We start from the raw sequence: 26321 nt of genomic DNA on the forward strand, positions 1-26321 counted from the left end.
TCTCCGTCTCCACCTTACCGACTCTCCCATTCGGTGAAAAGGATTGCAGTTTTTCATGAGAAAAAAACCCTAATCGCTGGATTATTTATCGGACACTGACAATGAAAACCGCTTTCTCCCTCAACACATGCTGATTTCCCTCTAAATCCTATCCCAGTTTCACGTGAGTGTACTTGTTTCTTCCCACATTAGACTCGTGTAGTCATTTAAGTGAACGCGTTGTTTTGTGTATAACGTAACGTTAATTCATTGAATCGCATCTTACATTTGTACCGCACTCGCGTTTGACTGTGACTTGACTTTTAAGTCTCATTTTCTTGTTATCCGTGATTGTTGCCCACCATCACCGAGGATGTGCGGAAGTCTTAAAATATCCGCAGGATGTAGATTCCCCATTTATGTCATGGTGCTGCGCTTTGGGTCAGCGATTTTGACACAGTTGTTGTCATGTTTCCATTGTTTCACGATTGTCATGATATTATTGCACATATGCGCGTGCCATGGGGTTGTGTTGTCACCTCTTAAAATGTGCATTGCATCTTGTAAATGCTTTCTGATGGATCGTCTGGATTGTGTGCAGCAATTTACATGAATAGTACACAATGGATGTCTTCAGTGTAGTGAGATGCCACTGAGAAGAAAACGAGGTGCAGTCTGGCTGTATCTAAGAGGCCTTTATCTCTGCAGTATTTGTATTCACTCTAAAGTCTTTCCTAAATGGCATTTGCGTCTTATCCTGGCATTGTCCTCATATCCATTGATTTTTCTTGCACCATTGCGCGCATACTGTAACTGAAATTTCACCGGAAGTTTATTTTTACCCCCTGTTTATGCTCCAGGTGCGATTTCTATTTTGACAGGTTGTCAGTGTCATGTTCAATATTTAATTGGGTGTGAAATTATTGTTTGCCTGAGCATTGTTTTAGGTATAAAATGAATGAAAGATTGGTGGCGACAGTGTGACAAGAGCCAGGTCCTGTTTGTGCTGAACAGGTTAATACATGCAATGATTATTAAACTTATATCTTATGCATTTATAACTAAATGCAGTTCGTATACAAGGCGACTTGTTGCGTATGCCAAATAAATGAAGACAGGTACTGTTGTCCTCTGCGCTGGATGGCATTAAATGGAATTTCCTCAGGGTCAAGATACAAAAAGTCAAAAGTGGTCAGTGAGTCATATTAACAGTTCACCCCAAAAAATGAAAATTCTGTCATGAATTACTCACTCGCTAGTTGTTCCAAACCTGTATACATTTCTTTGTTTGGTTGAACACAGAGAAAGATATTTGGACGAATGCTTGTAACCAAACAGTTCTTGGACCCCATTAACTACCATAGTAGGAAAAATCACAATGGTAGTAAAAAGTGCCCCATTTTGCTGTCCTACATTCTTCAAATGATCTTCTTTTGTTTTCAACAGAACAAAAAATATAAAGTAATTTTTCCTACTATGGTAGTGAATGGGGTCCAAGAACTGTTTGGTTATAAAAATCAAATGGGATGTTGTTAGGGACAATAAAAACATTATCTGCTCACTAAGGTCATGTCTGGTATAGTCTAATTCCAGGCCAGAGAAAAGCATCCCAGCCATAAAAAATCTGTCCTGAGTTGCGTTAGAAACCATGATTGTGCTAGCATGCAAGGCCCATGTTTAATGATGAACCATGTTGAATGTTGATTGTTTTCTGGTCTCTTTGGAAACCCTCAGGGAGCAGCTAGAAAAATCTGATGTAAAGCTCATAATTTTGAGAAGGAGACGCTATAGTCTTGAGAATGTTTCACCAACTCGGTATAACAGCTGTTGCTTGGCCACAGTAAATGCTCAGCTGTTCCTGTTCATAGTTTCATCATCTGTTTGAAAAGAACGATGAAAGTCTGTGTCACATCGGTTCCATCATACACACACACATTTTTCTCAGATACGTTTTTTCTGAGAAGCTTCATCAGACTGTTATATTGCAGAGCTGTGAGAATCTGCTTCAGTTCTGAGTAGGATGTTAATGCATTTCAGTGCATATTCAATGACCTTTTGTTATTTGCTTTGTAGGTGCTGCCAAATCATGAGTCTTGCTTCATGGATAGCAAGATATTATGCATGACGAACTAAAATGATTAGGTTTATATGTTCTGTATGGTTATCACTGAATCACTGAAATTTTCTGATTTGACTAATTTTGTACAATTGGTATACAGAGCATTGTTCACTCACGAAAATTCAGTTTCCCTCTTATATATTTCTTTCTTATATATATGACATACATATATGCTGATGTAGGGTGGTCTTGTTTACCCTGGTGACAGGTGACGTACGGACTGTTGCTGTCAGGTCTACGTTAAGCAACGCAGCCAGGTTGTTTCTAGAAGAATCAATGTGCATCCGTCACATCTTTGTGTGGGTGACACTTTCCTCAGCACCCCTGTCATTAGGTTGACAGGCAGCTGGGTGAAGCCCAGTAGTCTGGACACATTTTGACTGCAGAAACGTGTGGTTTTTGTATTCATGAGTGTGCGCCTGTGTGCAGTATTGTACTTGTTACACACTAATGCACCCATGCATCCCAATAAATGCAGTCATGCCGACCAGAATTGTCTAGGCCAGCGCTAGTCAACTGGCGGCCCGCGGGCCAAATGCGGCCCGTCAATCATCTTTACCTGGCCCGCCTTAACATTTCAAATAAGTGGAGAGACTTTAAGAACGCTGTGCTTTAAATGCACGTCCTCCTGAGACGCCACATCTTTAAAAGCCCAAAACGCTGCTACATTCAATACGAAAGTAATTCCCGCGGCTCATAATGATTTACGTCTTATAAAGCGATTTGATCGGTCAGTCCAAGAAACTTAATGTTATTTACAACGTTATAATCAGCAATGCATTGCACAGCCACAGGCAATCGGTTTGCGCACACGATAGGTCGTGTTCTAAAACGCGTTTTGTGTCCTTGAAAGTAGGCTAACTGTAGGAAGGGTACACCATGTGAACGGTTGTCTCAGATAAGGGGAAAACGGTGTTGTTTTTATTACTGCATTCATTATGTATAACGGCTATATTTACGAAAAACAGCTGTTCATCTCCCCCAGAACTCGCACTATACAAAGGCTCTGCCCTATAAGTGCGTGGGGCACATGAATGCGATTGGATTCACCCGAAGATGTGATAATAGCGTTCAGTTGCTTGCACAGATCAATTGACTCGCTTTATAAGACGCTAATTTAACGTCACAAGGGGCAGAGATTACTTGTGTTGAATGTATTTGCGTTTTTTACTTTTATTGATTTAACTTTAATTAATTCAACCAAATATCTTCAGAAATATCTTCTTGAAAAAACAATGCCACCCACATCTCGATGTACTGGAGGACTGTGGGTGAGTAAATTAGTAGCAATTTTTGGGTAAAGTAATGCATTAAGGAATATAAAATACAATTAAAAAGACAATATCCCTTTTAATTTAATATCATGAAAAGGCACAAATACTGGATGCAATATTTGTGTGCATGTTTTAATCATGGCCTATAAGTAACAGCAACAAAAACAGTATAAAAGGAACAAAACGCAATAAATAATAGAAGAAATGAGAATATGGTAAAAAACTGGCCCGCATCCTATTTATACTTTTGGAATCTGGCCCTCAAAGAAAAGTAGTTGAAGACCCCTGGTCTAGGCAGTCTGAGAAAGATTTTATTGTGATTTTATAAGCATGTGTCTCCATTATCTCCACTTCAATAACTGTTTGGTATGGCTCGGCCACCAAATCAGACCTACGAAGACTACAACGGACAGTTCGTAGTGCTGAGAAGATTACACACTTCAGGACCTGTACGATGCCAGGGTGAAAAATAGGGCAAGAAAAATCTGCAGAACTCAAAAGAAGATATTTTGAAGAATGTTGTTAACTAGCCCCCTTTCACTTGCATTGGTTTTGTGTCCATACAATAGAAGTGAATTGGGGGCCAGTGCTGTTCGGTTTCCAACTTTCTTCAAAATGTCTTCTTTTGTGTTAAAAAATAAAGAATTTATGAATAGAATAACACTGCTTAATTTTCTGCAATGTAAAATAAATTGTATTCAGCGCGGACCAGCAGTATTAAAAGAAGTGGGTTGGTTCATAGCCGCCCGCAACAATTTTTTTTTTTTAATATTTAAATGTGTATTTTAATGGACAGATTTTTATGTTTGTCCTATGTATGTAAGTAAAGTTGTACACAACTTGTACTCCAGCAATTTGCTTTTGCTTTAGCAAGTTCTGTCATTTATCAGGAGACTAATGGCTTCATTTATTGCCTTCTGCCTAGTATAATAGAGTCAATATGGCTTTGAATAATCGTTCAGTTAACAGTATGGAGAAATGGATGGGAATTAACTGACAAATGATCCATCTGGATTTAAGGATACAGAGAGAACCGTGTGGCACAGGCTGTCGTGTAATATGACAGCGGGTTGAACGGAAGCCAGGGTAGTTCAAATGGACTTGACTTCTGGGCCACCACAGCAGGACAGCCATGTCTTCACGCTTCAGAACAACACAGAAGTGCTTTTTAAAGGAACAGTTCACCCAAAAATGAAAATTCAGTCAGTCGTTTAATCACTCGAATTGTTGGTAAAGTGTTTAGCTCTGTACAAATTCTTCAAAATTAACATTTGTGTTCTATAGGAAAAAGTAACAGCATATGGGTTTGTACCATCTCGATGTATTCAGTATTCGTTCACCTGGAAGTATTCATTTCAGATGAACAAATCTTGTAACAGACACAGACATGCTGTCTGTCATTGTCATGCTGTGAGTCAGGAATAGAAATCAGACTAAAAGTGGGCTGGCCTCCCCTGACGCACCATGATTCTGCACTGCGTCCCACTGGTTAGATGTTCTGGATCAGATGTGATAAGGCTTAATCTTCATGAAATGATCTGTCTTTGTTTTGTGTGGATGAAGTTCAGGGTGGATTTGATCAACCTATAAACCTATAAACAAGAAACTATTATTAAACATATTAAACATACTTTCCTATAAACTTATTTATCTTATTCTATATTTTAACCATCTTAAATCATATTTATCACTGACAAAAACAGTGTAAAACACATACAAACTAAATTATGGTACTTACATTTGTATGTAACGTCAAAATCCCGCTCCATTTTTGCTTCAAAATGGGTCGCGAGAACTCGTAATCCAAGATCATGTGATCACAAATGGAACTCACTTCCTTGAAGTGACCATGGCATGTACCCTTCGCTAACGGACTTCTCAAAGGGCCCTTTGTGAAGGGATTCAAGTGTACACTTTAGTTTGGACCAGCCCTACAAATATCGTCCCCTTTTCGAAGGGCCCTTCAAGGGCACATAAATGCTGTTTGGAAAATGTTTCTTCAAACCTTTTCAGGTATTTTCATGATAATAAAGTATATTTATAATAATGATTGTTTTGCTTTTTCGAATGCATGTTATAAACGATTCAATCTCCTAGTGATTTTAGATCGAGGAGTACTTCCTACTGATCAAAGAGCCGTAGTTCACAGAAGAGCTGTGTATAAAACACAGAATCGATTTCAGAACACAACGTTAATGTGCACAGTACACAGACATATATTATGTAAACACAAACTTTTATTCTGGATGCGATTAATCGCGATTAATCATTTGACAGCCCTAGAAAACATGTATATGAATCTTTCTTCTGTGAAACACAAAAGATGATATTTTTGAGAAATGTCTCAGTGGTTTTGTGTCCACATAAAGAAGTCATTGGTGCCCAATGATGTTTGGTTACCAGCGTTCTTTCAAATATCTTCTTTTGTGTTCTGCGGAAGGAAGTCATCGAAGTTTGGAATGAAAGTAAATTATTAATCAATTTTCATTTTTGGGTGAACTATCCCTTTAACATGATATCGGTAATCACTGTTTTTAAAATCACAATTACTGTCAATACCTGTATATTGCAACACCCCTAATACTGACCCATCTGTCAAACTTTAACAAATAGTCTGATTTGTGAAGCAGCCACCTGTCCATGGTGGTTCTCTGTCTCTGCCCATAATACAGTAGAGGCTTCCATATTTCTCTTGACCCCAATAGGATAAGAATGATTGATAATGGATGGATTTGTAAAGCATACAAGATAAGACTTACATAGTCCACTGTGGATCTAGACCTTTTAGACGGGTGGCTAAAGGTCCGGACTCCAAAGCAACTTTTATTCGCCAAGGGCTGCCCTAGAAACCGACAGTGACAGATTTTGCATTTTTAGGTGAACTGTTATTTTTTTTCATTTCATTGTTAAACACTGTCTTGAACTTAGATCTGTAATATCTCTCATAATCACTCACTCATACGTAGTTCAACTGCAATTCTACATATCCAAAGTCTGTGACTGCAAGTTATGTTAACAGCAGTCTATTATTCAGGATGCAGATGCACCATCAGGAAATATCTCTGCATGTATTCCAGGCTGCCCAGCCCACGTCTGCAGTCAACACCGGACATATAAGGATAGAGAGCCATGCGTGCGTTGCTCCGTGACTCACGGCACCTACCCACAGACACAACATTTAAAATGCTGTTTATGCAAATCTCGGCAAATCAAACCAGTTATATGGAATCCATATGTCTGGTACCAAGGGTTAATAGATTCTTAAAATCTATGAATATGCAGACAGTTTTATCTATATTGCAACCTCGTGCAATAATTTGTCTGTACACGAAAATGTCAGGGGCCTTGTGTAATTGTTTTGTACAGCTCTTAGAACCACACTCGTGGAAAATTGCCTACCTCATGCAGTTTCCTTCTTTTAGACACAAGTAATGGAAAACGAGTTGCATGCTGTTTTGCAGAGCTGCTTCGCTAATGTCGACTAATTACAAAAAATTGAATTTATGGAAATGACGCAGTCTTGAGCAATCTGCTCAGTTCTATTGTCCCGAACAAGCAGCCTATTAAATTTGTCAGGCTGCTAGCGAGCTGTAGGTGTCAGGGGTGGGCGTGCAGGATGATTTTTTTTAAATGTAAGCCTGCATTACAATCCGATTAAAAGCTATCTCCACCAAGAAAGAGAAAAGTCTTAGAATGAGGCATTAGGTGGGAAACATGTTAAAGCCCCTCAAATTCTCCTGGTTATGCATGTATTACAACAAGAATGTATTGTAATACACACACATTTTCTTTTAAATTTAATTTTGAATCCGGAAGCATATCTGTTTTATCCAATATTTTGCAAATAAGGAATACTATGAGTAAAAAGATTAATCATAAAGAGATTTTTTCATGAATTGACTTTATTCTTCCATACAGTAGTACACAATGCATCGCAGAATTCATAAATCACTGTGTGTTATCGACTTTGTGTTCATTGCTGTCTACTTTCATAGTAGCAGGCACTCCAGAGTCATACTGTAATATTGAGGTTTTTGCTCATTATACTTCAGCTATCTGGGACCTTGTAAGAGAGACATGTGTGTATCTTGACGTAAAGATGATAACTGGGTTGTATCTTACCTCTAGTGTGGACAAAGTGTCATGGGCGGTAGGGCCGTTATCAGTCAATATTTTTAATGGTTTTTGGCCATATTCAATTTTAATTTGCATTCTTTTTTTTTATCAGAGGAACTCCGATTACAACCAAACAACCATTCTCATCTCATGGTTTCAGAATGCTTACTATAAAATTAAAATACAGGGATTGATAATTGAAGTTAATTCAATTCATAAATTATTGTTAATAATAAGTTAATTCATAAAAATATTGTCAATTGCTCTGTAAATTTAGCCAAAATGCTGATTTTCATGTTTAAGTATTTTTATAATGGTATCCCAGCTTGCACACGTACGTCTGTAAGACGTATGCTGAAGATCTNATTATTAATCAATTTTCATTTTTGGGTGAACTATCCCTTTAACATGATATCGGTAATCACTGTTTTTAAAATCACAATTACTGTCAATACCTGTATATTGCAACACCCCTAATACTGACCCATCTGTCAAACTTTAACAAATAGTCTGATTTGTGAAGCAGCCACCTGTCCATGGTGGTTCTCTGTCTCTGCCCATAATACAGTAGAGGCTTCCATATTTCTCTTGACCCCAATAGGATAAGAATGATTGATAATGGATGGATTTGTAAAGCATACAAGATAAGACTTACATAGTCCACTGTGGATCTAGACCTTTTAGACGGGTGGCTAAAGGTCCGGACTCCAAAGCAACTTTTATTCGCCAAGGGCTGCCCTAGAAACCGACAGTGACAGATTTTGCATTTTTAGGTGAACTGTTATTTTTTTTCATTTCATTGTTAAACACTGTCTTGAACTTAGATCTTTAATATCTCTCATAATCACTCACTCATACGTAGTTCAACTGCAATTCTACATATCCAAAGTCTGTGACTGCAAGTTATGTTAACAGCAGTCTATTATTCAGGATGCAGATGCACCTTCAGGAAATATCTCTGCATGTATTCCAGGCTGCCCAGCCCACGTCTGCAGTCAACACCGGACATATAAGGATAGAGAGCCATGCGTGCGTTGCTCCGTGACTCACGGCACCTACCCACAGACACAACATTTAAAATGCTGTTTATGCAAATCTCGGCAAATCAAACCAGTTATATGGAATCCATATGTCTGGTACCAGGGGTTAATCGATTCTTAAAATCTATGAATATGCAGACAGTTTTATCTATATTGCAACCTCGTGCAATAATTTGTCTGTACACGAAAATGTCAGGGGCCTTGTGTAATTGTTTTGTACAGCTCTTAGAACCACACTCGTGGCAAATTGCCTACCTCATGCAGTTTCCTTCTTTTAGACACAGGTAATGGAAAACGAGTTGCATGCTGTTTTGCAGAGCTGCTTCGCTAATGTCGACTAATTGCAAGAAATTGAATTTATGGAAATGACGCAGTCTTGAGCAATCTGCTCAGTTCTATTGTCCCGAACAAGCAGCCTATTAAATTTGTCAGGCTGCTTGCGAGCTGTAGGTGTCAGGGGTGGGCGTGCAGGATGATTTTTTTTAAATGTAAGCCTGCTTTACAATCCGATTAAAAGCTATCTCCACCAAGAAAGAGAAAAGTCTTAGAATGAGGCATTAGGTGGGAAACATGTTAAAGCCCCTCAAATTCTCCTGGTTATGCATGTATTTCAACAAGAATGTATTGTAATACACACACATTTTCTTTTAAATTTAATTTTGAATCCGGAAGCATATCTGTTTTATCCAATATTTTGCAAATAAGGAATACTATGAGTAAATAGATTAATCATAAAGAGATTTTTTCCTGAATTGACTTTATTCTTCCATACAGTAGTACACAATGCATCGCAGAATTCATAAATCACTGTGTGTTATCGTCTTTGTGTTCATTGCTGTCTACTTTCATAGTAGCAGGCACTCCAGAGTCATACTGTAATATTGAGGTTTTTGCTCATTATACTTCAGCTATCTGGGACCTTGTAAGAGAGACATGTGTGTATCTTGACGTAAAGATGATCACTGGGTTGTATCTTACCTCTATTGTGGACAAAGTGTTCAGGGGCGGTAGGGCCGTTATCAGTCAATATTTTTAATGGTTTTTGGCCATATTCAATTTTTATTTGCATTCTTTTTTTTATCAGAGGAACTCAGATTACAACCAAACAGCCATTCTCATCTCATGGATTCAGAATGCTTAGTATAAAATTAAAATACAGGGATTGATAATTGAAGTTAATTCAATTCATAAATTATTGTTAATAATAAGTTAATTCATAAAAATATTGTCAATTGCTCTGTAAATTTAGCCAAAATGCTGATTTTCATGTTTAAGTATTTTTATAATGGTATCCCAGCTTGCACACGTACGTCTGTAAGACGTATGCTGAAGATCTGGAAAACTTCTGCTGTGTAAAAACATCTGCTAAACATCTTAGAAAGAGCAGTTTTACATCCATTCTAAATCATAAACATCTTACATCTTATGTCTATATGACATCTGACAGCAGATGTCTCCGAGACGTATTGCAGTTGAGCAAACTATGTATTGCAGATCAGATGTAAATGCAGACGTCAAATAGACGTCTGCCAGATGTAGTGTGCTATCAGGGATATTTACATAAAATATCATAGAGTATGTGACTTGTTTATTTGATGTCTGCATTAACATCTGCAAGACATATTTTTTGGAATGTTTGCTCATCTGCAATACGTCTCTGAGATGTCTACTGTCAGATCTAGAAGATGCCTGTAAGATGTTTATGTTTTAAAATGTATGTAAAACTGCCTTTTCTAAGTCGTTCATCAGATGCTTTTACACAGCAGATGTTACGTGGACATTTTACGGACGTACCTTACTGTTCTATGCTATCTGGGCTGATCTCACACGAATTCGTAACTATTTTACGAGGTGGCTAATTCGTATGATGTGAATTGTACAAAATGTACAATTATTTTAAAAAGCAACACTGAAGCCCCTAACCACACCCCTAAACCTAACGTCACCGGTGCAAAAGTAGATCGTACTATAACGCAATAATAAGATCGCATGAATTCACACGAATTTTCACCTGTAAAATACTTAGAAATTCCTGTGAGATTGTGTTGCTTATGCTTATTGCAAAATAAAAGTGTATTTTATAGCTGTTTGTGTATTTTAAGTGTAAGTGTATTTTATAGCAATGCACGTCTCGTGGACGTGCATTGGAGACTGACGTGGAAGAGAGGAAATTGTTGAATAAAGTCATTGTTTTTGTTACAAAATTCCCGTCGCTTTATAGAATGAAGGTTGAACTTAAACCATTGGAGTCACATTGTCTATTTTCTAACGATGTCACTACTAACTAGGGCTGTGTGTCTATGTGTCTGATCCACACTGTTTACAGTGTCTCTGACAGCGGGGGGCCATTAAGCTTATTAACACAATGTGTGAAGGAGAAAAGATTATTACACATTAGTTCTTATAGGCACATGTTTGTATTTCACATGCAACATTACAACTTTCTTAATATTGCATGCATGTTCTCATAGTGGAATATCAAGTATATTGTTTTTCTTAAGTCAAGCCACAGGGCCTTGAATATAACAACTGTACAGACTAAAGGGTCATTCACATTATAACGATAAGTATAAAGATAACTGTAACTATAACTATATTTGCGTCCACACCAGCTGACGATAACAATAACGTTATGTTTATTTTAAGCCTGCGCGCTGCAGTGTTCTCAGTCACTAAAATGAATGTACATGACCTGCTGCTGATGCTTTCGTTTTCATTCCCGAACGTCTTTTCTCCAAAATATGACAGCAAAGGCTAGATGCTCTGACTGAAGGCTGTGCACTCATGTCCGGGACGTAAAGCATACATTTAGCCAGCTTGCTGACTCATAAGCGTTACATACATGATATCCCGCCGTAAACACACCGCATTCCGACCACTACAGTCTTTAATTCTGACATAAAAGCCGCTTTGCGATCATCAATAGTCAAACATTATCTGCCAGAAACTGTCTGACAGTATGTTTTATCATTCATCTGCTGGAAAAAAATCGTTCTGAAAGTGATCCCAACGATATCGTTCTCTGTATCTTTATCGTTATAGTTATGGTGTGAACCCTGCTATTCTCCTGAATTATATTTTTTATAGTTATCGTTATAGTTATCGTTATAATGTGAACGGCCCTTAAGGCCTGAGATTTTACAAAGCCTTTGTCATTTCATACTGTTCAGTGGTTCTGAGTAAGAGAAGGAATGTGGAGAACATGCAGAGAGCGAGAGAGAGAGCAGTAAAAGAAAGAGACAAGATGACAGAGGGAGGGGGGGCCTTGTGATTTCAGCATTCAGCTGCTCTCATTCAGGGCTATTGTGAGGGGGTGTGGCTGACTGTGGAGGGGGTGGGACTGACGGGGACTGGAGTGGTTGCTGGGCTTGGCTAAAGCGAGCAGGAAACCAAGCAATGAGGTCTGCTTGAGAAAATCTGCAGGCCTCTCTGGCGTGCTTGATCCAAACCGTGACTAATTTCAAGTGCTGGTGTGTGGGAGTGTATATGTAGTAATAAATGCTTAATAGTATTAAGAACTGTTCACATCAAGAACAATAACTTTACAGTTAACATTACTGATACATAACTGTATTAGTGTATAGTGTGTAAAGCATATTATTATTCTTTAGTTTAACAGTAAATTTTACATTACCGTTTTTGTTTGCGCTAGTTTTTCACGAAAACTGCAACAATATCAGATTTTCACTATGAGATTATTTTGGCCAAAATAATTTAGGATAATGAAAATATTACAGATGTTATCGTAATAAATGTTTTTTTATTTATAAATAATGATACAATTCATAATCATCTGTTTTTTGTTGATTTTTTGACCAATTAATCGCATTTAAAATACGTGTAGGGAGGGAGAGAGTTTGTAACCATTGTGGCTCTTAAAGGTACAGTTCACCCAAAATTGACTACTAGTCAATGGTGGCCAAGAATTAAAAGCATTCATCCAAATATCTTTCTCGTTGTCCATCAGAACAAAGACATTTATTTGGAACAACGAGTAAATGATGACAGAATTTTCATTTTTGGGTGAACTATCCCTTTAAGGCAAAAAATGTAAACAGGTGCTAAATTATTTACTTTATAATACTGAATGTGTCATTTAACACAATATCGATAATCATGGTTTTAACATCACGGTTATTGTCAATACTGGTATATTGTGTGACACGACACCACTACTCTAAAATGGCAATGTACACTGATTTTCTGTGTAGACGACATACATATTTCTGGCCATTACGATGTCTGGATTGCAGTGGGGAAGTGATGCCATACTGCCCCAATAAAGTCAAATTATAATAGTCTGCTCACAGTAGATCCGAATTGCAAGATTGCACTGCAAATTGCGAGCACTCTTGGCTGTTTGCACCATTACATGATTTACATAATTCCCCTAATGAATCTGGTGCTAAAACAACACAGACGGCACGTGCAAACCCCTATCAGCAGGTGCAATTCATTCTTAAATCCCCCCCAGCGTTTTTCTCTGTTGGGAAAGGACAGCTGCCATTTTGGGCCAACAGAGACAAATCTTCCCCTCTGCATCCCAATGGCTAGCAGATATGCAGGTGCACTATTAAAATCTCTCTTTCTCGAAACGCAGGGGAGGAAGGAACTGGGAGGATTTTTGGGAACTGCCATTTCAAGGCTTCCTTTTTTCTCTTCCTCCCTAGCAGCGACAGTCTGCGCAGTGCGCACCAAAGCACGGCACATACTGTAAATAGATGATAGCCTGTATTTTAAATGTATTCAAGTGTGAGAGAAAAGAAATTGCTTTCAGGCGAAAGACGAGACCAGCTCTGGGAGAATTTTCAGCGCTCTGTCTGCAGTTGGCTGCGTTAATTTCCACAAGCTGAAAGTGAAAGATTCCAAGGAGCTTTGCGGAGGAGGAAACATCTTTACAGTGTAGCCATGAGGAACTTGGTGTTTTGGGGAGTTTTCTGATCCGAGGATGTGAGGGATGAGTCTGCAGCACGTCTTACTGCTTCTGGTGTGTTCATGCATCACCCTTCACTCAGGTGTGACATACTGTAGACGACAATGAGGGTAGAAGTATTATTTGATGTGACACAAATGAAATCGGTGCTGTGATGGATTGAATAACCGTCTGTTCAATGGCTCGTACTGTTTTGTATCTTAGTGTTGTTGATCTTTCAGTCAGCAGAGGTTTAAGAAAAACAATATAAGTGCTATAGAATAATTTCACACACAAAAATATATACAATTCTGTTCCTGATAGAAAAAACTAATATATGGCTTTAGATGAAAATATCTAGAATATATCATGAAATGATAAAATATGAATTTTCTGCTTTAGCTGACGATGTGTTCTGTTGCACCTGGATACTTTCGTTCACACATTTATGGCATCATTGGCTTACTTTTGTATTGATTTCTCTTTTGTAGAGATGTTTTCGGAGCCTTTTATTGACAGTAGAACACAGCAGACAGGAAGTGATGTCACGGGATGGGTAAAATGACAAAGCTGGATTCAAACATGGGTCGTCTTTATTAGAGCATCAGTGTGGGCATGTGTCACCAATAAGACCAAACTTTTCACAAGATATCCTGCTTTGTGGTTTGCAATAGTTTTCCCCAAAATTGGAGAACTGAGAGATGATTGTCTTTTATTGAGTGACAACACCATGTTTGTATGTCGTGTTTCGCATGTGTTCATAAATAACAAAAATGATGCCAAATGCACATCCCTTGATATTGAGCAACAACACGCCAGTCTTGTTAGTAGTTGATCGAGAGAACAGGGTTAATCTGTTTTGTATCTGAGCAGACAGATGTTCAGATCTGTGTCATGGATATAAATCTCCTGTTTAAGAGATTTAAATCTATTCATCCCTCCGCTTACCAACCACTACAAACCAAATCGCTGGAAGTCTGTTTAATGCAAAACACTGAAATGGGATGCTAAAAATGACTCTGATGAAATCATGTCATGTACGACTTCTGTTCTGTAATTTGATTTGAAATCAAAGCCTTCGGCTTCTTGACGTTATGCCAACGGACATATAGGCCTTTGGGCTTTGTATAACAAGGAAGTGATGTTTATGTGTTTATATACCAAACCTAGAGGCCGTTCTGCAGCTTTACTTGAAGTTAAATGTTCTTTCTCGCTCTCTGTTTCAGTTGGAGAGGACTCCGTTTCGTCATTTGAATGCCTCTCACGATGGCTAAGCGGGAGAGCGGCAGCACCAGCCCGGTGGTGCGTCAGATAGACAAGCAGTTCCTGGTGTGCAGCATCTGTCTGGAGCACTATCACAATCCTAAAGTTCTGCCCTGTCTCCACACCTTCTGCGAGAGGTAACCCTTCACATCTCGATTGAAAGCGTCATGTTATGAATTATGAATATGTTTAGCGTCTGCTAAATGACTAAAGGTAAATGTATGAATCAGTGAATGGTTGCAAACACTGTCTTCATAAAAGGATAGTTCACCCATAAATGAAAATTCTGTCATCATTTACTCACCCTCTTGTCATTTCAAACCTGTATGACTTTCTTTCTGCGGCAGAACACGATAGAAGATATGTTGAAAAGTGTTGGTAACTGAACAACGGCGGTACTCATTGACTTGCATTGGTTTTGTGTCCATACAGTAGAAGTGAATGGGTCCCGGTGTTGTTTTGGTTACCAACGTTCTTCAATATCTTCTTTTTTGTTTTGCAGAAGTAAGTCATACAGGTTTGAAATGACATGAGAGGGTGAGTAAATGATGACAGAATTTTCATTTTTGGGTGAACTATCCCTTTAAATTTTCCTTTAATTAATCACGTCTTGATTTACAGCCTTGATTTGCGGCCAGTGCTTTTCCAATCCCTATGACCTTGAATAAAATCTTTACCACTCGCTGTCACGACTCACGTCCTTTTTACGTCCATTTATCTCTTTTATCGCAGATGTCTCCAGAACTACATCCCTCCTCAGTCGCTGACCCTCTCTTGCCCGGTGTGCAGACAGACCTCCATCCTGCCTGAAAAGGGTGTTGCTGCTCTGCAGAACAATTTCTTCATCACTAATCTAATGGAGGTGTTGCAGAGAGAGCAGGACTGCACCCGTCCCGAAGCCTCGAGTGGGCTGGAGTCAGCCGGTGCTGCCACATATGCCCCGCCCCTCTCATGCCCCAACCATGAGGGCAAGGTAAAACATCCTACATATAACATCACATACTGACCTGGAGAGTGGGAAAGGATGACATTGTCTGCAAAAGAAATGGGCAGTGTCCCAACTGGCATGATTACTTCGCATGTACACTAATAGCATGCTTTGTTACTGATAGAGAAGTAGGCCTGCATACTTTAGTGGTTGAACAATGCATGATAATTGGGAATACTATTTTTAGCACACTTTGTTTTAGGACACACTTACGATCTTGCAAACTATTTCGAATGATGTGTGAATCATTGCAAGTGTTTATTTTATGGAGTGGCTTTCATAAAATATGAAAGTGTAAGTCTTGCAGCATTTTAATGTGTTGTTTGCGCCCTCTGCAGGTCATGGAGTTTTACTGCGAGTCCTGTGAAACAGCCATGTGTTTGGAATGCACTGAAGGAGAACACAGAGAACATGTGACTGTTCCACTGCGGGACGTCCTAGAACAACACAAAGCAGCACTGAAGAACCAGCTAGATGCAATCCGCAACAGGTTCATGCTTAATACCTAATAATACAGTCAAGTATAGTGTTTCTCCACCAGGGGGCGTCAACAAACTACCAAGGGAGCTTAAAATGGTTTAAAACGAGACGGCAATAAAATAAGCCAAAATATTTTTTTTGTTGAAGTGTGAAAACGGAAGTCACCTTTTTACGTTTTTCTTCATAAAAATGTTAAGAACATTCTGTGAAAATATAACCTTTAAAACTGTAATACTGACTGAATAAGCCTGTCAAAAATGAAATCAGTGTTTAGGAAACCATTTTTTTGTGCAAAATGATAAAAGTGTCAATAAAATCATAAATTTCAGTATTTGTCATAAAAAAAATCTAAATTAAAATGTATCCTATAATCTATTATTTACAGCAACAAATACCTATTTCTTTTCAGTTTTCTGTCTATGATTACTTTGATCTTATTTTTCTTATAATGAGAATATGCCACTTTATACCAGATTTCACAGGCAGGTTCACATGCACAATAGTGAATATTTTTTGAAGAAATATGCTGGGTACCTATAAATATTGTTGTGGACAATGAGGGTGCTTAAAGTCAAAAAGGTTGAGATGCACTGTTCTAGAGCCAATGTTTGCTGTTCGATTTATGCTTTTTATGCGTTTGAAACATTAAAAGGTTTATTATGAATTTGATTCGATTTCCAACACTGCAGTATGATTGTATGTAAAGCTGCTTTAAAGCTGTGTGTACTGTAAAAATGTGATTTCTTAACGAACTAAACCCTGCTAAATAAAAACTGTTTAAACCAGGACCTCAGGCTGGTCAAAGATGTTTTGGGTCACACTATGAGCATCTTATTGAAAGTTTGATAGAACATTGCCCTTATTCCTCCTCTCGCAGGCTTCCACAGCTGACCGGGGCTATAGAGCTGGTAAATGATATCTCCAGACAGCTAACAGACAGGAAGAACGAAGCTGTTTCGGAGATCAGCAATACGTTCGAGGAACTGGAGAAAGCACTACACCAGCGTAAGACTGCCCTTATCACTGACCTGGAGAACATCTGCACCACCAAACAGAAGGTAAGACCTCTGTACACATCATTTTGTAAGTAAATACATTTCAATAAAAAATGCTGTTGTGTTTTTTGAGATCGGACTGTTTATAGGTTGCATTACTGAAAGCCTGCCTTTCAATGAAAACAAATTCTGCTATCTAATGTATTAATCCGGCTGCCGAACCTCTGCTTTGTCTTTGCAGGTGCTACAAAGCCAACTGTCTGCATTATTGCAGGGAAAAGAGAACATCCAGAGTAACTGTAGCTTCACCGAACAGGCCCTAAACCACGGCAGCCCCACCGAAGTTCTCCTGGTGCAGAAGCAGATGGGAGAGCGGATGGGGGCTCTTGCCCGCCACGCCTTCCCTGAGCAACCCCACGAAAACGGACACCTTGACTGTCAGGTGGAGACAGAGGGGTTGCGTCGCTCCATCCAGAACCTGGGAGTCCTGCTAACCACCAGCGCCGTGGGCCACACCAGCGTAGCGACTGGAGAGGGTCTCAGACACGCTGTCATGGGTCAGAATACCACTGTTACAGCCACCACTAAGGTTGGTGATTTCACTTTTGTGTTTGGTAAAGTCAAACAAAACAAAAATGATGGAGTATTAACGTTTGTTGTAAAAATCCTCTTGAGATATAGATGTACCGTAGGAAATTATACACATACTGATTCCTAACATAAGCATTTAACTGTTTTCACTCAGGACAAAGACGGTGAACTAGTCAAGACTGGAAATGCGGCACTGAGGGCTCAGATCACCGGGCCTGATGGAACGGTCACCGCAACGGAGATAACGGACAACAAGAACGGCACCTATGAGATCGGCTACACCCTCCGTGCGGAGGGCGAGTTTTCCTTCTCTGTCCTGCTCTACGGACAGCCCGTGAGGGGCAGCCCCTTCCGCCTGAGGGCCATCAAACCCTGCGACGCCCCGCAGTCTCCCGATGACGTTAAGAGGCGTGTGAAGTCCCCAGGAGGAGGAGGCGGGGGCGGAGGGCACGTTCGGCAGAAAGCGGTCCGCAGACCCTCGAGCATGTACAGCACCACGAAGAAGAAGGAGAACCCAATAGAGGATGACCTCATCTACAGAGTGGGTGGGTAAAAATAGGAAGCATACTTATAAACAGATTTACATACTAATTTACTCCCATGTAGGTATATATTTAAGCATATTGATCATAGGTAAAAAAATCATACAAATATTTAAAAATATGAATCAATAGCATTCTACAGTTCCTGAATATTTGTTGGTGTAATGAAGTACAGTTCAAATAAAGTGTATTTTTTATTATAATGATGGGTGTAGCATTAACGTTCCAGCTTTCCAGTAATGTCATCCCATGAGGATGAGGTCACATCTGTTTGTTATTTGGTGCGACAGGAACGAGAGGAAGAGAAAAGGGGGAATTCTCCAACCTGCAGGGTATCTCCACCACCAGCACTGGACGAATCGTGGTAGCTGACAGCAACAACCAGTGCATACAGGTAACACTTTATGTATGAGCAATATAGAGTTATGCAGTTTTGTCAGTTTTGCAACATACTGTACATCTCATATTTTGAGGGTTTAATCGAACCTGATGGCATTAATAGCAAATATTGTACAAATGTAATGTACAAATGCATCACTGCATCACTACTGTATATAAATATATTGAATGTGTATAGAACTACTGTTACTGATTTAATCATTATAGTCAATGTGCATACGTGGTAGGTGTTTTCCAACGATGGTCAATTCAATCTGAAGTTTGGGGTCAGAGGTCGCTCTCCTGGCCAGCTGCAGCGACCCACCGGCATCGCTGTGGACATGAACGGTGACATCATCGTGGCTGACTATGACAACAGATGGTTGAGCATCTTCTCTCCTGACGGCAAGTTTAAGGTTGGTTACATAACTTCATAACAGAGCTTAAAAGTGCCGTGTGTCAGACGCAGCACAGACATTCCCCACCCTCTTCTTTTACGTGTAAATACTGGTTATATATATAAGCAACAAAAATTTTTTTATTTAACTTGTTTTATTGTTTAACTTTGAACTTTATTTTCTACGTATCAGATATTTTTCATTCAACATTGTTGATTTGACATTTTTTTGTGATGCACAAATGCTGGCAGAACAAAATCGGCGCAGGCCGGCTGATGGGTCCTAAAGGAGTCGCCGTGGATAAGAACGGACACATTATCACAGCAGATAACAAAGCTTTCTGCGTCTTCATCTTCCAATCCAACGGCAAGCTGGTGACCAAATTTGGTGCCAAGGGAACATCAGAGAGGCAGTTTGCAGGTAATGTCTATTATATATCATTAAGTCTATCCATCATCTGCTTTTAGCATTTAGCTCATGCTGCTTTTTCCTTTATCTCTGCAGACAAAAGTGCTCCAAATACGCCAACTGAGCCAAAGCAGAGTAAATCCGGCCCTGCCTTCAGTGAGTATTAAACACGAGAGAATTGTTTTCATAAAAGCTAGTATTTGCATGCATTGGGTGTTCTTTGTGTTGCCAGGTATTTTCTTATAAACAAAACAGTTCAATTTAATGCTAACGCTTATTTCTCTCTTTCTGTGGCAACGAGGTCCACATTTCGTGGCTATAAACAACAAGAATGAAATTATTGTGACAGACTTCCACAATCATTCTGTGAAGGTAAAGTGAAGTCTGTTCTTTTATTGTGTATGTTTTTCCATTTTGTGTATGTATATATGACTTTTTGATTCCCATTTCCTGACATTTCATTTTTGTGTTTTTTGTTACCATTCTGTATTTCACAATCAGTTATTTTATAATTCATTGTTCTGTGGTTCTTCATTGTATTCTTGCAGGTTTACAATGCCGACGGGGAGTTCCTGTTTAAATTCGGCTCTCATGGAGAAGGGAACGGGCAGTTTAATGCACCCACAGGTGTGGCTGTGGATGGAAATGGGAATATTATTGTTGCAGACTGGGGCAACAGTAGGATACAGGTGGGCGATAAAATATTATGACTAATGTGTTCACAGTGCATGCTATTATATACATTTTTGTCTTTATATATGCTGACGTATAAAGGTGACGTGTAGTTTTTCCTAAACTTGAGTATTTCAACAGAAATGATACGAACATTCTTCTATTTCAGTTTAATGTAAAAAGTAGATATTGTGGCTTTGTGCATTTTTTGGGGTGGCATAACATGGCAACATTGGCTCATGTTTACGTCTAACAACAGGGCATACTGGACTGCTTATACTGTATGTGGACACTTCTTTAAAAATATTTTTTGGGTTAAAACTAAAGCAGTTTTTGATCAAGTACATAAAACAGTTCTCAAAACCTTCTTTTCATTACTTTACCCCGATTTACAACTGTGAGATTATAAAAAATATTTATAATTAGGGTCAGATTTTACCGGAAATGTTTAATTGACTTTATTTGAGTTCAACACTTGTATAGATAACAAAGAAACCTGCAGTTTTACGTTTCAAAGAAAGATGGCGCCATTGATGCAAAAGTTACAGATAGTAACTATCTGACTGGCAGCTCCTGGCTAAATCTAATTCCATCTTTCTCCTTCAGGTGTTTGACAGTTCTGGCTCTTTCCTGTCATACATCAATACGACGGCAGACCCTCTGTACGGCCCCCAGGCTCTCGCTCTCACGTCCGATGGTCACGTAGCCGTGGCAGACTCTGGAAACCACTGTTTCAAAGTCTATCGATACCTGCAGTAGAGACCGTGATGAAAGGTTTAGCAGGTATACTGTAAGGTTCACGTCTCTTCTGCATTTCATGTTTTCCTTTGCACATAATTCGGCACAACATTTTTTCCAGAAGACAATTGACTGGTTTTAAGTTGACGTGTCGTAAACGAACCCAGGGTTTAATGAATGTTGCAACCGTATCCGATTGATTTACATGAATAATTTCCAAACTGAATGTACAGTCATATTAAACACAAATAATAACACTCAAGTTTCACCAGATATTGACTAAGGCAGCTATCCGTACGCTTTCAAAGGACAAAGCATTATGTGCTGTTTTCCAAAATATCAAGCTACTTTGTAAACCAATTTATGAAATCAAACTGGGATTTTAATGGTTGAAATATATATTGTAAGCATTTCTTCAGCAGTTCATTAACGCTTTAGCTTTAGAATGACCTGTAGAGGACGCTGTTACACATCGACCAGCCATTCGTGCTTTGAGTAGTTGTACACGTGTATGCATTTATATCATACGGTGTAAATTGATCGCCATTGGTTTGCTGTAAACTGTATGGTTTTGGAAACTCTTACTGCGCTAAAGCTCGATATTTAAAGTAACCCGGCTGTTAATGTAAACTGGCTTTTAGTAAAGCTGCTTCAAGGTTTCTCGTGCCTCCACTTTCAAAAGCTCCTTCATATCACTCATCACAACAGCGCAATTCACATATTGCATGATCTTTTTTTCTGCTTATGTTAAAAAGGTAAAGTTAATTTTATTTTGTACACGCTCTTGTAATGTACATGTTATTTTTTTTAAGTTAAAAGTATTTTGTTTATTTGCAAGCTCAATGCCGTCAGTGGTCAAGAAATGATCGAGTGGATACGGCTAATGTGTTGTGAAGTGTTTTCATGCACAGAACAAAGGGAATGTGTCATAACAAAATAATGGAAATTGAAAAAATGTTCAACAATAAGCCATTTTATGCATTTTACGTTGCCAAATTCGAGATAAAAAAAGCAGGGTACTGTTCACAGTTTACCATATTACTGAAGAATTTACTACTGTTTTTTTATTTTAAATTTTTGTTCGATTCTTATGAATGTAAGAAAAAACTGTGACAAAAAGATCAGTTTTATCATTTTGGTCCAGATGTCACACTATTAGAATACACAGCCGAAATGAATTGAATCAGATGAGCATTTGTACTTTATTTGGAGAACGTTTCTATTCTGATAAAACTTATTCTGAACAAATGTGCACAAGCGATGGAAAGCGAGTGCTGTTTAAGACAATACTACAGTATTCTGTAATAAAACGACAGTGTAACAGAACACAAGGCATTTTAAATTTGGTGTATTCTGCAATAATCCTCAAATATGTATCAGAAATGTACCGTCTCAAAAACTAGCCCTAAGATGAGTATGTATTTATAATATGGGCAGTCAGAGATGTTTTATAAAGTAATATCTGAGGTTATTGTAATAAAGTTCTTCCCTTTATGTAACAGATTAAGAGTAAAGTGAATCTACTGTATTGCCAATATTACAAACCTTACACATTAAAATCGAAACTGAAATGCTTCAGGCTCTCAATTCCAATGCATCCAACAACTGTAACTGTCTCTTTATATGTCAGTATGTACTAGAAATAAAAGCACACAAATGACCAAGCCAACTACTGATGTCATACATGGCTCTTTTAACAGTGTTTTCTAAATGTCACAGCGTCTTATGGGGTGCTGTCGCATGAATTCCTTCAACAGGTAGCAGGCGGAGCGACTCGTGGTTCCTTTGCATTTCTTCTCCTCCGGTATCTCCTCAATCCAGATGTCACCGTTCAACATATACCTGTACCTTTAGAAACGGAAAAACTGATTCATTAAACATTTCTGTACCTTAACCAGGCACTAGCAACAAATATTCCCCATGAATGCATGAACTGATAAAATGTATATCAAAGTCAAACACGAGGTGTCATAGCTTACTGCAGTCCTGCGTAATTCAGAAAGTTGATATCTTCATCCTGCCCCATAAGCAGATAACTTGCTTCGCTTTTCAATGTAAAATCATCACAAGCCAAGCGCAGCACCATTTGACGTGTGGCATCCTTATGGATGGCAGAGTCCTTTCCTTTAACAGGACAGCAAGTGTTATTATTCTAAAGGAATAGTTCATCCAAAAAGAACATTTCTTTCATCATATAGTCACACGTCATCTTAAACCTTCATGACTTTTTTTCTTCTGCAGAACGCAAAAAATGGCATTTTGAAGAACGTTGGTAACCAAACAACATTTACCCTCATTGACTTCCATTGTATGGACACAAAACCACGGAGACATTTCTCAAAATAGCATCTTTTGTGTTCCACAAAGAAATGAGTTTTACAGGTTTTGAATTAGATGAGGGTGTATAAATTAATAGAATTTTTATTTTTGGGTGCACGTTTAATACTTAGTTTGAAAACACTCCAAACTCACCCATCTGAAGAACTTCAGAGATTACTGCTGTGTAGTACATAAAGACACCATCCGTGCTTGAGTTGACAAATTTGATTACGTAAACTATAGGAAACAGAATTTATATAAATGTAAAAGTTTGACCTGGCGGCAAAATTTGTGAATTATTTGGTTTGGTTTCCCACCGTAATCGGCGACAGGCGAGTAACATGCGAAACCACTGCGAGTGTCTTGTTTTATGTTCTTGCTGAAGGTGACCCTCAGTTTCGGGCAGCTGCCTACAAAGGTATGAAATAAAAATATGTCTTGTACAATACAGTTTACGGATACTAACTATTTGTGTATATATGCAGACTGTGTAAAGAATCCACACTAAAGTAAAAAAGTTTGACAACTAACCCCTGTCTCTATTCTCTTAGTAAATATGCAAGAGATGGTCTCTCACCTTCTGCACATGTGCACACGTCCCCGTTGCACAGTTTGGAGATCATTGGGCTCTTCTGAGGGGCTGTATAGAATATACCGCATCTTCTCTCTGCGTAACATGTAGTGACATCATGACATGCAGATACAGTTACAGTTCAAAAGGTGTTAAAAGGTACACAGTTTCATTTATGACCTGGGTTGTAATAGTCATAGACAACGGCAGCTGCTGGCTGGACGAGGCCCATGGGAACAATCTGATCAGCACCAAACCAAAGACACCTCTCAGCTTCATCGATCTGGTGGTATGATCATATTGTCAAATCACTGGCTGATCCTATAACATTATTTCATAATGGATCCAGGCATCATAACAGTATCAGACCAGTTCATATTTCTCATAGTTTGAGTTTGTACAGTAAGGATTAGATGTTTATATAGCAACTTTATATAGCAGATGTATGTAGCTGAACATCAAAAAAGAGGAAGCAAACAAAACATCAAGTGGTTAAGGTAAGACGACATTTTTTCACATCACAAATCACAAATAATGAGATACTATAAAAGTAGTATCTCAGAGAGCGTACAGCAGCACTGTAAAAAAATAATTTGACAGAATTTTCACGTAAAAAATATAAAAAAAACCAAATTTTATGAAATTATACTGTTTTATTAACATAAGTATTTTTGTTACTTATTGTTACTGTCGAATTACAGAAAAAGACTGCAAATTGACAAGAAAAACTGGGAAAACAAATGTATAGTGTAATGCAATGTAAGTTGCTTTGGATAAGAGTAATAAATACATAAATGTACATGTAAAACGTGGTTTTGGGGCGAAAAGTTATTTTCACAGTATATTTCTGGCACCCCAGCTGCCAGAAAACTTCCGTTTTTTTAACGTCTTTTTTACGGTGTGTATCATGCGCGGTCAGACTTGACTTTGAGCATGCTAAATTAGTTTGGACGGTGGTACGGAAATGGGCGGGAGCGATTCCTCCATTTTTTACATTTCTGTCCATTATTTTTTACATAAATCATTACTATTGGTTACCCTTCATGTTTGTCTGTATGCTTTGCAAATATTTAACCAATTAAAAACAGCTTCTCACTTTGACAACACAGTAAAAACGTTTTCCATTTCCTCAAATGTAGCAGTTTTCACACACAAGCTTTCCGTCCAACAGCCGCAAGAAAATAAAAAACTTTTTGTCTTTGTGTATCAGCTTTTTCCATTTGACAGTAGAAACCTTTTTTTACTGTACCTTTGCAAAGTATAGAAAGACTTTATTTTGGTGAATGTCGTAACGGTCAATATACTGCTCAGAGCCCTTCATAAGCTGTAGAAAATAAAAAAGAAATTTGTAAATAAATCTATACATCTTTAGTCAGGAAATTATTGATACAGAAAAAACTTTAAGAACTGCGTACGGACTTGTTCTAGATCCCCTGTGTTTGGTCTCAGGCCGCTCAGCAGGGAGATGTCCACTACGATCATACCAACAGAACTGTTCATTTTCACCCTGTGAGGGAAGAATCAATTTATCTCAAATAATATAACATATAGGCCTATTAAGAATGTACTTCCATATATAAAGATAATACACTAAACAGCTACCAAAAAGTTTTATTCTGCGCTCACCCCACACACACTGTGTATATGAGTGAACTCTCTTTTCTCGGCTCCTCTGAAGCTTGTCTTCTTCTGCGACTGCGAAGATCAAACCATTCCATTCTGCTCCCGGGCTCATCTCTGTGTAGATCCTCATTGGTATCGTAATTGTAATAATCATCAAACCCTTCTTCATCCTCAGCTTCTACAAAACAACATGTTGATGTGCTACTCAATTTATTCATACAGAACAATTTATATTTCTTTTCTCCTCCAGGGATATTTTACGTACTGTATTCCAGCTCTCCTTTCACTTTAACAGTAAGGTGAAGGAGGTCACAGTACGATTCGTCTTTCTTCATAGATCTGTACGTCTGTACAATCTGTAACAAGTTCACATAAAATGAATAACTCAAAGATCATAGAGCCACAGTAATTGATCATTTTCATCAATATTTTTAGGTGAGGAAAAATCGTACCAATAAAGTTCCACGTCCTGTTCCTTCGACATTTACTGTCATTTTTCCAGGATTTCTGACCTGTGGAAACAAATGTGTAATATTATGTAATGTAATGTAATTACATCATAAGCTATTGTTATTTCTTGGGCAGTTAAAAGGGAAGTGAAGCATACAAAAGCATTTCATAAACCTAATGTATTTAAACCGGTTTGTAATCCTATACTAAGATTAAGGAGCAGGTGTTATGACAACCTTTACTTACAGGTGAGGCCATAAAAATGATGCCATCTTACTTGCCTCAACGGCAGCGTGGGTAAGTGCATTACGTTTAGTCAAACGAATGTCCTCCCTTTGACCGTTTTCATGACACATTTCCACCCGCAGATTAAGATCTTCCACGTCATTGTTCTGTGCTCTGTATTTCGCTAAAGCCTCGAGGGCCACGACCGTGTCCTGAAATACACATCGAGTGAGTAAGAAG

General features: G+C 38.5%; 2 protein-coding genes across 5 annotated transcripts in view; one reads left to right on the forward strand and one right to left on the reverse strand.

Moving 5' to 3' along the window:
* trim3a (tripartite motif containing 3a) lies at positions 1 to 22466 on the forward strand. Of its 3 annotated transcripts, none has more exons than XM_057350820.1 (14): positions 1 to 163; positions 14667 to 14840; positions 15436 to 15676; positions 16030 to 16181; positions 17049 to 17229; positions 17408 to 17755; positions 17912 to 18302; positions 18590 to 18693; positions 18926 to 19093; positions 19327 to 19495; positions 19580 to 19639; positions 19785 to 19855; positions 20032 to 20172; positions 20762 to 22466. In XM_057350820.1, the coding sequence occupies exons 2-14, from the start codon at positions 14695 to 14697 to the stop codon at positions 20912 to 20914; spliced, it is 2325 nt and encodes a 774-aa protein (XP_057206803.1). In that variant the 5' UTR covers positions 1 to 163; positions 14667 to 14694; the 3' UTR covers positions 20915 to 22466. The 3 variants fall into 3 exon arrangements, with proteins under 3 accessions (XP_057206803.1, XP_057206805.1, XP_057206804.1); XM_057350822.1 differs by lacking the exon at positions 1 to 163 and adding an exon at positions 13218 to 13543; XM_057350821.1 differs by lacking the exon at positions 1 to 163 and adding an exon at positions 13218 to 13515.
* Positions 21847 to 26321, reverse strand: part of c4 (complement component 4) — a 20611-nt gene continuing 16136 nt past the window's right edge. For both annotated transcript variants that reach the window (XM_057350819.1, XM_057350818.1), the window contains 12 exons: positions 26138 to 26293; positions 25859 to 25918; positions 25672 to 25762; positions 25410 to 25584; positions 25203 to 25290; positions 25033 to 25107; positions 23964 to 24066; positions 23790 to 23879; positions 23530 to 23622; positions 23366 to 23449; positions 22873 to 23017; positions 21847 to 22741 (listed from right to left, as the gene is read on the reverse strand). In XM_057350819.1, the coding sequence (XP_057206802.1) occupies positions 22600 to 22741; positions 22873 to 23017; positions 23366 to 23449; positions 23530 to 23622; positions 23790 to 23879; positions 23964 to 24066; positions 25033 to 25107; positions 25203 to 25290; positions 25410 to 25584; positions 25672 to 25762; positions 25859 to 25918; positions 26138 to 26293 (1302 nt within the window). In that variant the 3' untranslated portion in view covers positions 21847 to 22599. The remainder of the gene's footprint in view (positions 22742 to 22872; positions 23018 to 23365; positions 23450 to 23529; positions 23623 to 23789; positions 23880 to 23963; positions 24067 to 25032; positions 25108 to 25202; positions 25291 to 25409; positions 25585 to 25671; positions 25763 to 25858; positions 25919 to 26137; positions 26294 to 26321) is intronic.

This window comes from Triplophysa rosa, linkage group LG14 (genome assembly GCF_024868665.1).
Source record: "Triplophysa rosa linkage group LG14, Trosa_1v2, whole genome shotgun sequence".
Taxonomy (NCBI): domain Eukaryota; kingdom Metazoa; phylum Chordata; class Actinopteri; order Cypriniformes; family Nemacheilidae; genus Triplophysa; species Triplophysa rosa.